The sequence below is a fragment of the Ruditapes philippinarum genome, unplaced genomic scaffold, assembly GCF_026571515.1.
Source record: "Ruditapes philippinarum isolate M1 unplaced genomic scaffold, ASM2657151v2 ctg1309_1_1_1_1, whole genome shotgun sequence".
In the NCBI taxonomy this organism is placed as follows: domain Eukaryota; kingdom Metazoa; phylum Mollusca; class Bivalvia; order Venerida; family Veneridae; genus Ruditapes; species Ruditapes philippinarum.
In genome coordinates, this window is record NW_026855469.1 from 92,387 (window position 1) to 107,214 (window position 14,828).

A 14,828-nucleotide genomic window follows, 5' to 3' on the forward strand; every position below is an offset into this window, starting at 1 on the left:
TTAGCTCCTGTGACCTAGGTTTTGACCTGAGATGACCCATCTTCAAACTTGACCTAGATATCATCAAAACAACCTTCCAGACAAATTTCCAGAATATTTGGGTGAAAACTGCAGCCACTAGTGTGTTAACAAGCTTTTTCTATTTTTAGCTCCTGTGATCTAGTTTTCGACCGAAGATGACCCATCTTCAAACTTGACCTAGAAATCATCAAAGCAATTTTCCTGACAAATTTCCAGAATATCTGGATGAAAACTGCAGCCACCAGAGTGTTAACAAGCTTTTTCTATTTTTAGCTCCTGTGACCTAGTTTTTGACCGGAGATGACCCATCTTCGAACTTGACCTAGATATTATTAAAACAACCTTCCTGACAAATTTCCAGAATATTTGGATGAAAACTGCAGCCTCTAGGGTGTTAACAAGCTTTTTCTATTTTTAGCTCCTGTGACCTAGTTTTTGACCCGAGATAACCTATCTTCTAACTCGATCTGTATTTCATTGAGACAAACATTCTGACAAAGTTTGATGATGATCCAATCAAAACTGTGACTGCTAGACTGTTAACAACCCAATTGTTAGAGTGTTAACAAGCCTTTTCTATTTTTAGCTCCTGTGACCTAGTTTTTGACCGGAGATGACCCATCTTCAAACTTGACCTAGATATCATCAAAACAACCTTCCTGACAAATTTCCAGAATATTTGGATAAAAACTGCAGCCTCTAGAGACTAGAGTGTTAACAAGCTTTTTCTATTTTTAGCTCCTGTGACCTAGTTTTTGACTCGAGATAACCCATCTTCGAACTCGATCTGTATTTCATTGAGAACATTCTGACAAAGTTTGATGATGATCCAATCAAAACTGTGACTGCTAGACTGTTTACAACCCAATTGTTGACGACGAACGACGACGGACGAAGGACATAGCCCCATCACTATACCTCACCATGACCACTTCGTGGTCAGGTGAGATAAAAACCATCCTAGATATCTAAAAAAAAACTTATTGAATTTGAAATCGGGAAGTGTAAAAACTAATTGCAGAAAAAATCAAAAATTTAAAACTAATTGCATGAAAAATTATCTGGAGCTCTGGCTGATGATTCGAAAGTATCTTCAGCAGGAGATGTCTAAAAACATATTAACAATATAAGACAATATGCTTTGTTTCATGGTCAAAATGACCTGCTTGATAGTATTATGAGCGCAGATCACATTTGTACACAAATTTCTACTGAAAAACAAAAAGAAACATAACTATATTGATGACTTTTTAAAACAAGAGGGCCATAATGGCCCTAATACCACTCACCTGAATATAAATACTCTCCATGACAAGGAACAAGTAATATTGTAAACTATAAACAAAAGCAGAATATCTTTGCCAGTATCTTCAATGTTTATCCTTAATACATGTGTAAAGTTTCATAACAATACAGAAAGTTGTTAATAAGATGTAAAGCTACAAGCAAAATGGTCTTCAAGCATTGAGTCAACCACAAAGCAAGGGTGAATAGAATTTCCCATAATGCTCCAAAAGCTGAGCTAAAATACTTAAAGGGACTCCACTGAGGCTTTTTGACATGAAGAGACTGGTAATATTTTTTCGAGACTTTTGTACCATTTGATGTAGGTCTTGATTAATAATTTGTTTGAAAACAAGAGGGCCATGATGGCACTAATATCACTCACCCGGTACTCTCCATGGCAAAGGAACAAGTAATATTGTAGACTATAAACAAAAGCTGATATAAAATCTAAATCTTAAACTGATATCACAAAGTTCATATTTGTATGTGGAATAGTGCACATGTAAAAACATTACTTGTTGCTTTTGCTAATGAAAAAAAAAACAGTTACATAAAAAGTCACTGGTTTACAAGATAAATGGTTTCATTGTAAGTCAGTACTTGCTATGAAATCCAATGGTAGATAGATAATGTTTGCTATGGAAGTCCCTGGTTGCTATGAAATTTTACAGTTCTATAAAGTAAATGTCTGCTATGAAACTACTATGACTGGACCATAGCCTTTGTAACTGCATACTCAATCTTAAATTTCCTGTTACCATGGCAATGATTGAGGGACATCTCAAAATTGCCAAAAATCACTATTTTCCCATCAAAACTGATTTCAAAGTGCTGCAACTTCTCAATGGATTGAGATAGAGTGAAAGGATTTTCAGCGTTGGTTACTTGTTAAACATCAAACCTTTAAACAGATGAATTTCTCTATTTGACCTCTTTTAGAACTCGGAACATAAAATCCATACTGGTTTCCTACCAGGCTCTAGCAGTTTTCCGCTACCCTTTAATATCATTTTCTACCAGTACAGTATATTTTACTGATAAAGTATATGTGTTACTTTATGAAATCAAAGAGATGTTTGTTTTCAAGGCAACACAGAAGTTAACATAGTACAGCGGTTTATATGTTCTGAAGTTTGGCTTGTTGTTCAAAGTTACCTTAGAGGACTTGCAGCATATAGAAATAGGCAAAACTTGGAGAATTACAGTTTGAAAGCGTATGAGCGATAATTGAGGCCCACATCTAGGATTCTTTTAAATTTACCATGCTTTCATTTTGGTCCTTAACTTTACTTAATTAACTGGAATATTGGCCTGAAATTTAACAATATTGGCCTGAAATTTAACAATATTGGCCTGAAATTTAACAATATAGGCCTGAAATTTAACACCTTTTCTCACATTCATTAAAAATTTCATAGCAGTTTTTTTCAGACCTTTTTCATTTTGAATATAAGTCAGTACCAGTAGTAAGCAATGTCAAAGAAATATACTTGTCCAACCTTTTCTGTGTGGTATGCAAATATATTGAATGCTGGAAAATTAGGTACCTCACAGTGTTCTGTCAAAGTTGGGTACTCATCCAGTGACAGATATCTAATTTGTAAAAAAGGTGACTTTTTGTATTGGAAACTGCTAGAAAACCAGTAAATCTTTACAATAGAAAAAATAAAAGTACTTAAATATTTCAACTTGCATAATTTCTAAAATCTGAATTTAAAAAGGTGATTTTGTACTCTTTCCTATATTTGTATAAGTCTTCCTTTGACCTTTGATAATGAGGTCTATACAACAACAAAGAATACAATATATACATGTATATGAACACCACTTGCTTTTCAAGTGAAGTATTTTTATCAGTTAGATATTTTCTTCCGTGTTATATTGATTAAAATGTAAAACCAGCGGTATGTAAACACTTTATATACCTTAAAGTTTAACAATTTAGTAGTTAATATGAATAAACTTAAGATAATGTTTCCCCAGATAAAGTTACACTGTGTGCAAAGAGGTATAACTTTAAACCCAAAGTAGGTCAAATCATTTAGACATAATTTTGTAATAGGAGAGGATTTATATCAATGAAAAAAAAACATGTAGAAATTGATATTTTTCCAGGAGTACAATGTAGAAGATTCGCAAGGCTTTCAGTTATCTTAATTATAGAGTACATCAATGTTTAAATTTAAATTAACTGTGAAAGAAATAGAGACAATTTTATCGATTTTACAATGTAAATAGATAAACTAATAATCGTAGTCAGGGAAAAAGACAAAATGGCTACAGGTCGACAAATTGATACAGATATTCTTTCGGATGAAATATTTGATGTATTATGTTCAATGTGTAGAAATGAGGGCAAAAACACTGAAGGTGAAAAATACTGTGTAGATTGTCACGATTATTTCTGTGTTAGTTGTGTAAAAGTTCACAGTAAAGTGCCTTTATGTGTTAATCACAAGGTATTGGATAAATCTCAAGTTAAGTCAGGAACCAGTAAAGCTTTGCCAAGGGCACCAGCAGAGAGATGTGACAGACACAGCCATAAACACATTGATATGTACTGTCAGAACCATGATAATGTTGGCTGTTCTACATGTATGGCAGTTGATCACAGGTAAACTATAGTATTTAAACAAAGATTTTTTTAAGTAAGTATATGGAATGTTTAGTATATAGGTACTTTTACATAATATTCTTAGACTGTCTTAAATATTAATACTCTTAGAATATCTAAAATATATAACACTAAAATAATATATCATATTCTCTGTCATCTCATAGCCTCATAAACTGTTTGAACTTATTTTTCAGATTATGTAAGGATACATTCTACATACCAGAATTTATCCAAAACAATACTTACCAAGTGGAATCGAGAGGCATTCAAACAAAACTAAAGGAAATAGCCAAGACCCTTGAAAAACAAGCAGATATATTTAAACAGGATAAACAAAGGCTGTTAAAGAGGAAAGCAGAAATACTGGCTGATATCAGAAAATTCAGACAAGAAATCAATGACCAACTTGATAAGCTGGAGAAAAGTTCTATTGATGAGATAGAAAGTAAAGTCAAATGTCTTGAAGACAAATTAGAAGATGGCATAAAACAGCTACAAGCAACCAAGTCCAGGATTAGATCAGCTAATGATAAGTTAGCATCTACAAACACAAATCATTCTGAAGTGTTTGTTTACGTGAAGATGGGAGAAGATGCTGCAAATGTTGCCAACAAACATATGGAGCAGGCTAAAATAAAAAGTACAGTAGGAGACATAGAGTTTCAACCTGACAGAAAAATTCTTACACAGTTAGAACAAAAGAAGACCCTAGGCACACTATCAGAGAAACCTAAAAAGACTGCTGACAATTTAATTCAGATTAAAGGAAATCAATCATATAATGTAAAAGTTAAGTCAGATATAGATGATTGTGATATCATCAGTGCCTGCTGTATGGAAGATGGTACAATAATTCAGGCTGATAACAGCAACAGTAAACTTAAACGTTTACACAGTTACAAGTATACTGTCACAGAATACTGTAATCTACATGGAAAGCCAAATCAAGTATGTATGATCAATAACACACAAGTAGCAGTTACTATTCCATCAAACGAGGAAGTTCATTTTATTTCTCTAGAAAGAAAAATGAAAACAACAAACAAGATTAACACTGATTTTTATTGTTATGGCCTTGCATACTCAAACAATAATTTATATATCTCAGATAATGACACATCAGTATATATGTATACATTGTCAGGTAGGAAACTAAATCAGTTCAGTAAGGATCAATCAGGACATAAATTGTTCTCTAACATATGCAGTTTAGCTGTCAGTAAGGATGCTACTAGGATTTATGTTGCTGACAGTGATAATGGACTGATAGTACTGGACAACAATGGTCAGGTTATTACATCATTCAATGATAAACAATTAAAGTGGGCTAGATGTTGTTATCTCACTGAAGCAGGTAGTGTGCTGGTATCTGGATTTGACTCCAATAATGTTTTACAGTTTACATGTGATGGTGAGCTGATAGGAGAGGTTATAAAAGCTGATAGTGGAAAAAATGGGATTAAATCAGTCTGTTGTAATCAACAAATGACTAAGATGTGTATAAATAGATATCCAGATAACAACATTGAAGTGTATGACATCTAATCAGTAAAACAAATGATTCACAAAAGAAAAATAAACATGTTTTTAAATATATGCCTTTCTCTTAAAATGTATGCAAAGAGTATAACATGTTTTATTTAGTATGCAAAGAGTATAACATGTTTTATTTAGTATGCAAAGAGTATAACATGTTTTATTTAGTATGCAAAGAGTATAACATGTTTTATTTAGGATGCCAAGAGTATAGCATGTTTTATTTAGTATGCAAAGAGTATATCATGTTTAATTTATTATAGGTGATAATTTCTTTTGGAGTTCCCATTTTTGAATTCATCTAGTATAATTGTTTTTTGTTATACCAGGGCAGTTCGAAAAGAATTGCTCATTGTCCTCTATTTCGTGATCCACGTGGGACATGATAAAAACCAATACAAACCTGTAAAGGGTAATTCAATACCTACACAACGGTATATAAAAGTACATGTTAGATTAAGTGTAAGACATACAATTTGCCATTTAAATACACTCAGTCATTGACCACTGTAGTAAAAATGGTTGGTAGAAGCAACGACAATAAAGATGAAATACATGCTTACATCAAAGCTAGCTCAAAACTGGGTTGCTCATTTAAGCAGTTAATGACTGAACTCTCTACTACTTATTGGCCTTCTTGTGTGTCTTATGACACAGTAAGGCAATGGAAAAAGAAATTTGAGTCTGGTGTAGAGTGCATCAAAAATGCACCAAAATCAGGTAGGCCAAAATCTGCAACTCCTAATGAAATCGTTTCCAAAATAAAGGATATCATTGAAGGTGATGCAAGATTTACAGTTTGTGATATTGCAGGAAAGGTGGGCATATCACTATCAACTGTTCACTTTATGTTGAAGAAGCATGATGCTAGATGGGTGCCACATCTGATGACCGATGAGCAGAAGAGGCAACGGGTTAAGGTGGCCAAAAAGCTGCTTCAAATGTTTCCAAAATATGACAAAAAACAGTTTGCCAATGTCGTCACAGGTGATGAAACTTGGGTCCATTATTTTGAGCCCGTCAGAAAAGTTAGCCACAAAATCTGGGCCACTAAACACAACAAACGCCCAATAATTGCCAAACGGTGTTTGATTGCAAAGAAGGTTTTGTATGCAATTTTCTTCTCTGGTGAAGGAGTCGTAATAAAAGTGCCGCTGAAAAATGGCAAAAGTATCACTGGGAAGTACTACAAAGGCGTAGTACTTAAGAAACTGAAAAAGTATTATAAGAAATGATGCCCTGTCACTGGTTTTAAGCATATCCGTCTTCTACATGACAATGCCCCCGCTCATACCTCCGCTATAATTTTGGCGTTTTGGAAAAAAGAAAAAGTAACTGTTTCGCCTCACTCCCCATATTCTCCAGACCTTGCCCCATGTGATTTCTTTTTGTTTCTGAAATTGAAATCCTTCCTTGCTGGGCGAAAATACAAGTCCCGACAGGCACTTAGATCTGCCATTCATCAGTACCTTATTACTCTGCCCAAATCAGCGTACCGTGACGCCTTCAAGAAATGGATACATCGGCTGAAACTTTGCATTTCTAGCCACGGGGAGTACTTGGAGGGCATGAAATGAACACTTTTGAGCTAACTTGAAATTTGAAGATAGAAATAAGCAATACATTTCGAACATCCCTCGTATTTAAAAAAAAACTACTAAATTGTTTGAAAAATATGAAGAAAAGCAGATCATGAGAGTATTTGGCAAGCATAGTATTGTTTAGTGTTACAAGTTTAATAAATTTATAAATAAACACACAATGATATTTTTCTATTTATTAGATGACAAAAATAGCAAGAGGGCCATAATGACCCTCGATAACTCACCTGACCTGTAGAACTCATCCAAACAATTACCTAGACAAGTTTCATGACAGGTGGGTCAAAAATGTGTCCACTAGAGTGTTAACAAGGATTATCCATATTTGAGCAGTGTGACCTAGACCCAGGTGACCCATATTAGAACTTGACCTTGAAATCCTCAAAACAAACTTTCAGACCAATTTCCAGGATACTTGGATCAAAACAGTAGCCAATAGAGTTTTAACAAGATTTTTCTACTTTTAGCTCCTGTGACCTAGTTTTTCATGTACGATGACCCATGTTCGAGCTCATCCGATTAATTACCTAGACAAGCATCCTGACCTAATTTGATGATAATTGAGTCAAAAATGTGACCACTAGTGTTAACAAGGTTTTTCCATATTTGGGCAGTGTGACCTAGTTTTTCATCCGAGATGACCCATGTTCGAACTTGATCTAGAAATCATCAAAACAAACTTTTAGACCAATTTACAGGATATTTGGATCACAACAGTAGCCACTCAAGTGTTAATAAGATTTTTCTATTATTAGCACCTGTGACCTAGTTTTTCATCCGAGATGACCCATGTTCAAACTCATCCGAGCATCACCTAGACAAGCATCCTGACCAAGTTTGATGATGATGGAGGCAAAAATGTGACCACTAGAGTGTTAACAAGGTTTTTCTATTTTTAGCTGTGGTGACCTAGTTTTCATCAGAGATGACCCATGTTTGAATTCATCCGAGCCATCACCTAGACAAGCATCCTGACCAAGTTTGAAGATAATTGAGACAAAAATGTGACCGCTACAATGTTAACAAGGTTTTTTTATTTTTAGCCCCTGTGACCTAGTTTTTCATCTGAGATGACCCATGTTTGAACTCATCCAAGCTATCAACTAGATAAGCATCCTGACAAAGTTTGATGATGATTGAGGCAAAAATGTGACCGCTAGATTGTTAACGAACAAGTGTGGATGGACCACGGACAATGGACATTCAACGATTCTAAAAGCTCACCCTGAGCTAGCTCAGGTGAGCTTAAAAGGCATAAATGTGATTATGAAACTGTTATACATACATAATATTGTACAGTTTTTGTTTTTATAAAAATATATTATTATATCCATGACTTGTAGTGTAACAAGAGCTGTCAGTAGGACAGCACGCTCGACTATTCTAAGTGCTTGATAGTAAAAGAGCCTTGATAATGTTAAATTTTTTAAGTTCATAAAGGGCTATTTTTTTTTTATAAATTCATGTTCTAGGCCTTAGAGAGAGTCTAATTATACAGTATTGGCTTGACTATTCGGAAGGTAATGTCACAAGGGTATTTATTGAGTATAATAATACTAATTACCTATAAATACATAAATTTGACAGAAAAGGTACAAAGGCTTGTTATTAAGATGTTTTATCAAGTAAATCACTGCTTTATTATTATGAGCGCATAAAATTGTTCCAAAAAAGGCACAAACCCTTCAGTAGTAATTGAGATAACAGCTTACAAGCAAAACTTTACCATGAATTTTTAAGTTGAAAAAGGGGAGAAAAATCAACCTAAATGCAAGATAGAATTAAGGATCTTTGTCAGTGACCAACAATTATGACCCTAAATGCATATGTGAAGTTTTAAATAAATATCTTTAATAGTTATTGAGATAATTATGTAAAACTTGCATGTTAACATTAACCAAGATACTAAGTAGAAAAGGGGATATGAATCAGCCTTAATGCAAGATAGAGTTTTGCAAGATAGAGTTATGGAACTTGGTCAGTGACATAAAATTATGACCCTCCAATTATGACCCTAAGTGCATGTGTAAAGTTTCAAGTAAATATCTTTGAAGACCTTTAACCCTTAACCAAAATTTCTAAGTTTCAAAGGGGCAAATAATTCGCCAAATATTGCAGGCAGAGTTATGCAATTTTGCAAACTGATGAACATTGATTAGTATTTTAAATTTCAATTGAATATCTCAAGCAATAATTGAGATATACAGTCAAAGGACATAATGATTCGCCACTTTCAAAATGGCGGCCAATTACGCAATCTTAAGCAACTAAAAGGAGACGGTCATTATAGAATTAAAAGTAATCATCTTACCTCAATATTTTGTCAGATTTCCTTTCATTCTTATTACTTCTTTAATTCTATGTGGAATTGTTCTATAAAGACCTTCTACACGCTCTAGTGATATATTTTCCCATATATGTGAAATTTCGGCAATCAGCTGTTCGCGGGTATGTATGTAACTTACGTGGTGTTTCAATCGTCGTTTGATGTGTAACCAAAGATTTTCTATTATATTTAAGTCAGGAGAGTATGCTGGCCATGATGTTGTAGTTACATCATTTTCTGTTAAATAATTTTTTACTAATCCGGCTCTATGAACGGGGGCACATAGTCATTATTTCCAAAATGCCTTGCAATAACTGGCCATAAATTATTTTCTAACAAATCTAAATATTTCTGTGCATTTATATTACCCTCAACAGCAGTCAAAGTTCCAATACCCCCAAAGCATACACATCCCCAGACCATAACACTAAGCTTAGCCCTGGGAGCGGGACAAACTAAGTGAGGTTTATATTTTTCGTCATCTTTCCTCCAAATAAAAATATTGTTATTTTTCCCGATCACCACCTGACTTTCATCACTAAAGATCCACTTACTCCAGTGTTCTTCCACAGTCCAATGTTTTCTTTCATTACACCATTTTACCCGATTTTTTCGACTACCCCCGCCAACAACCATCCTCTTCTGTACAGCCCTCCTTTTATACCCCAACTCGTGAATTTTTCTTTCAATAGTTTTATCACAAAAAGTTCGATCCATACCTGTATTCATCATATCTGTAACATCTCTCAAAGTCCTTTTCCTGTTACATTTTATAATCCGAGAAAGTTTTGTTCTGTCTCGTTCCGTAAATAATTTTTTTCTACCCCTCCCACTACGATTTTCAACACTTCCATACTGTTGATATTTCTTTATCACACTTTTAATTGTTGATCTAGGAATACCCAGTAATCTTGACAATTCTGACTGATTTTTATTCTCCTTAAAACTATTTATAATCAATTCTCGTACATCCCTACTTAATTCTTTTGTTTTCGGGGCCATTTTTAAAAACGCCCACGAAATAAACTTGTAAACAATGCAGACGAATTATTGACCTGTATATTACGTCACCAAAGACTGATTGAACTTTGGCCCTGTTTACATGAATAATACTATCGGTTATTTATAGCGCGCAGCTTAAATTCTAAGGGAACATGTATATGGTGCGTAGCGCGAACGTCAGGGGTGGCGAATAATTATGTCCTTTGACTGTATGACTTTAGAAAAAAAATTAACCAAAATTTCTAAGTTCCAAGGGGGCATTATTCTGTCAATATTGTAGGCAGAGTTATCCAACTTGTCAATCTGATGAACCTTGTTACTATAAATAAGTATTGTAAGTTTCAATTGAATATCTCAAGTAATAATTGAGATATTTGACTTTTCAAAAAACTTTAACCAACGCCGACGCGGACGCCGACGCCGGGGCGACTACAATAGCTCTCATATTCTTCGAATAGTCGAGCTAAAAACGAAACACTCGAGTCTCGAATTTTCCAGAATTCTATTGAGAGACCACTTTATTAAGAGACCACTTTTTGGCAGTCCCTTGAGTGGTCTCTTAATACTATGTCGACTGTAATTATTCTTCTAAAACAATGTCCAAACATCCAAGAATATGTTTAGCATTTACATGAGTAACCTTAAAAATACATGCATTCATTTCTTATTGAAAAATTTATCTTTATCGAATATAAATTTCTTATTACATCCCTTTATTTACATGAAATGTAAAATCAGAAATATCTTTATAAATAATGCTTTTTGGAACTTACAATATTATTAAATCTTCTTTTGAGCATCATATTTATCATATAAAACCATAAAAAAAATTGAGTTAGCCGAGACCAACGCCCACCTGGCTGTGAGTACAACATCTCTCCATGTACTAGGAATAGTCAAGCAAGAAATCTTATATTACCTGTGAACCTTGGGCCAGCCAGCCGAACGCGGCCTCAAGATGTTGCATATCCCGATCAAACGCGTAGAGGTATTTGTACTTTAACATTTTATCATCTACGAGATTCCACTGCCGTCTGCAGTAATGAAAGCTCTCCTGGTTCCCGATTCTTGGAAAATCTAACCATTCAGGGTGCCCGAACTCATTTCCTGCCGACAAAAGTTTAAAATTTTGATTTTGTTCCATTTTCACTAATGATCCATTTCAGCACTACCTAGTGCTTACCTCTATAAGCAACAGTATTGTCATATAATTAAAACTAGTAAATATCTTATGGTGAATTTCCTGTTATACATTTGAAGGAAAAAAACATAAGTGCTCCTTTTTAAATTATTTAACTCCTAGGTCCAAAATGCAGGCAACCTGTTTAGAACAACTAATTGCTACACTTTCTATCATACATAGTCACTGGTAGACCTGGTTTACCCAAAAGAACACATGGATTTGTTTGTGATACTTTTTTTGAGCATGTGACCGAGCAAAAAGCAGAACAGAAAGGTGGATTTAAAAAAAAAAGATTAAAAAGACTTAATTATATAAATTAATCTGTAATTATCTGGTCATACCTATGAAATTAAGGTAACCTTCTCCGCCGAGACCCATTGTGATCAACCTTATCATTTTATGTAAAGCGATCCCTCTATCTACGACTAAACTAGGGGGAGATAACTCTGACATATGCGTGTACATCTCTTTGTCCATCAGCCAGAAAGCCAAGGTCTTGTCGCCGACTAGCGCCTGGTCGTGACTTTCAGCATAGGCGATACATTTTTCTGTGTACCGTCGGTTTGTCAGAATATGGCAGATGTTTTCAAGATCCCAGTCGTCATCCGACTTCTCCTTCAAATTCTATAAATAGAACATAGTTTGCATACACACACTCAAATTCTATAAATAGATAACATACATGTATTTTGCATACATACACAGTGTTCCAGTCGTCATCCAACTTTAAATTCTATAAATAGATAACAAAGTTTGCATACACACACAGTGTTCCAGGCGTCATACCATTCCTAATTCTATAAATAGATAACATAGTTTACATACAAACACAGTGTTCCAGTCGTCATACCATTCCTAATTCTATAAATAGATAACATAGTTTACATACACACACAGTGTTCCAGGCGTCATACCATTCCTAATTCTATAAATAGATAACATAGTTTACATACACACACAGTGTTCCAGGCGTCATACCATTCCTAATTCTATAAATAGATAACATAGTTTACATACACACACAGTGTTCCAGGCGTCATACAACTTTAAATTCTATAAATAGATAACATAGTTTTCACACACACAGTGTTTATATATAAAGTTGAATTTGTTTATTATTGGTACATTTGACTCGTATCTCTAATAAGTATGTTATTATAAATACAATCGAACCCCATTACAGGGCAAGTGGTGTTTCCTTGAGCAGGAAACTTACACTCATTGCTCAGTAGTAGAGCAGAATAATTCAAGTTTTAGAGGTCTTTTGGTAATGATAACTGATGGCTGAAGCAATTACAGATTTGAAACTTATGTGAATACTGATGGCTGAAAATAACAAAGGGCAATAAATGAAAAATAATGCAGGGTAGGTTATCATTCTTGTGTGCTACACTCCTCCTCATTGATATCTATCCTTGTATGAGTTCTAAGTTGATACCTCTAAAACTTTTGTGATAAGCTCCGGACAAAAAGTATGAAAAATAACAAAGGGCAATAACTCAAAAATTATAAAGGGTAGAGTTATTATTTTTGTACACAGCATTCCTCTTTAATAACATCTTACCACCTATGAAGTTTCATGTTGACATCTTAAAGACTTTTTGAGTTACTTTTTTCGGGAGATGTCACCCATTGACATGTATCGCCATGTTTCATTGATTTTCCAATTTTTCCGACCAATGAAAATAGGTTGAACATTTTGATATAGGCTGAGCGTGGAAGATTTTGACATTTTGGAAATTATTGCAAGTCTTTATCCTAATAAGGGCGACATCGTTTTCCCTTTTGTAAGCAAACTGGGCGAAATGGAGAGAGACAGAGCGACTATTTTGCCTAAGTCGCCTAGAATTAGAAACATGAAACAAGTTTATTTCTAATAGTTCCACTGCTAAAAAAATTACAGGACAGTAAGTCCGGAGAACTTTCTTAATTTGTTGAACCTTTAAAAACAAGCAATTATCATAGTATTGCAAGCAATCCATAAGTCCCCTACCGGTAAGAGCCCAAGCAACATTCTGAAGGGCCATTGGCCATTCACTTAGGTTCCTATTTTAAGTAAATTTGTTGAAAAAGTACTTTAAAAGTGATCACAGGAAACAGTTTTTATGTACAGACAGACAGACTGAAGGACACTCTAAAGTTATTTTTTAAACATTCCATGTTATCAAAATATAACATTTTTAAAATCCTATCATGATTGAAGAAGTTGGAGTAAAAATTACCAATTTCTCAAAAAAAAAATCTAAGTTCAAAAGGGGCATAATTCTGGAAATAGTCTTGCTAGAGTATTGAACACTCACAAATGTTGAGTGACAATAAGAAACATTTATATGAAGTTTGAAGTAGATACTATTCAGAAAAAGAAGTTATGAAAAAAACAATGTTTTTTTCATGAAAATTTTAAGTTCAAGGGAGGTAATTCTGATAAATTTTGTGCTAGAGTTGTAAAGCTTGTCACATATGATGTGGTTGATGACAAGCAACTTATATTTAAAGTTTAAAGAAAATACCTTAAGAAATAAAGAACTTATAGTGAAAAAACTTAAAAACAAGAATCAGAAATCTCGAAATTCAGTCTATTTGTTGCCATAGCAACCAGAATTTTCAACATAGGAAGATAAAAAAAGGATGTGCATAATTTCCATACTGCCATCTACCCATATGTCAAGTTTCATAAACATATTTTCAGTACTTTTCATGTTATCACTGGATCCAGGTTATGTGTAAAATTTGCCATAATTTCAGTCTATTTGTTGCCATAGCAACCAGAATTTTCAACATAGGAAGAAAAGAAAAAGACGTGCATAATCTCCATACTGCCATCTATCCATATATCAAGTTTCATAAAAATATTTTCAGTACTTTTGCGTTATCGCCGGATCCAGGTTATGTGTAAAATTTGCCATATTTTCAGTCTATTTGTTGCCATAGCAACAAGAATTTTCAACATAGGAAGAAAAGAAAAAGACGTGCATAATTTCCATACTGCCATCTATCCATATATCAAGTTTCATAAAAATATTTTCAGTACTTTTTGCGTTATCGCGGGATCCAGGTTATGTGTAAAATTTGCCATATTTTCAGTCTATTTGTTGCCATAGCAACCAGAATTTTCAACATAGGAAGAAAAGAAAAAGACGTGCATAATCTCCATACTGCCATCTATCCATATATCAAGTTTCATTAAAATATTTTCAGTACTTTTTGCGTTATCGCGGGATCCAGTTTTGTGGACGGACGGACTGACGGACGGAC

General features: G+C 34.1%; 2 protein-coding genes across 4 annotated transcripts in view; one reads left to right on the top strand and one right to left on the bottom strand.

Annotated features, from left to right (window-relative positions):
* LOC132743442 (1,4-alpha-glucan-branching enzyme-like) overlaps positions 1–14,828 on the bottom strand; it is a 57,198-nt gene that overhangs the window by 27,487 nt on the left and 14,883 nt on the right. For 2 of the 3 annotated variants that reach the window (XM_060731963.1, XM_060731962.1), the window contains exons 11-12: positions 11,915–12,197; positions 11,310–11,497 (exon numbers count right to left, since the gene is read on the bottom strand). The exons of the other annotated variant lie outside the window; for it this stretch is intronic. In XM_060731963.1, coding sequence (XP_060587946.1) covers positions 11,310–11,497; positions 11,915–12,197 — 471 coding nt within the window. The remainder of the gene's footprint in view (positions 1–11,309; positions 11,498–11,914; positions 12,198–14,828) is intronic. 3 annotated transcript variants of the gene reach the window in all.
* On the top strand, positions 3,402–5,667 carry LOC132743444 (uncharacterized). Its single transcript, XM_060731965.1, has 2 exons — positions 3,402–3,922; positions 4,120–5,667. Exons 1-2 carry the CDS (start codon positions 3,582–3,584, stop codon positions 5,468–5,470), a joined length of 1,692 nt encoding a protein of 563 aa, XP_060587948.1. The 5' UTR covers positions 3,402–3,581; the 3' UTR covers positions 5,471–5,667.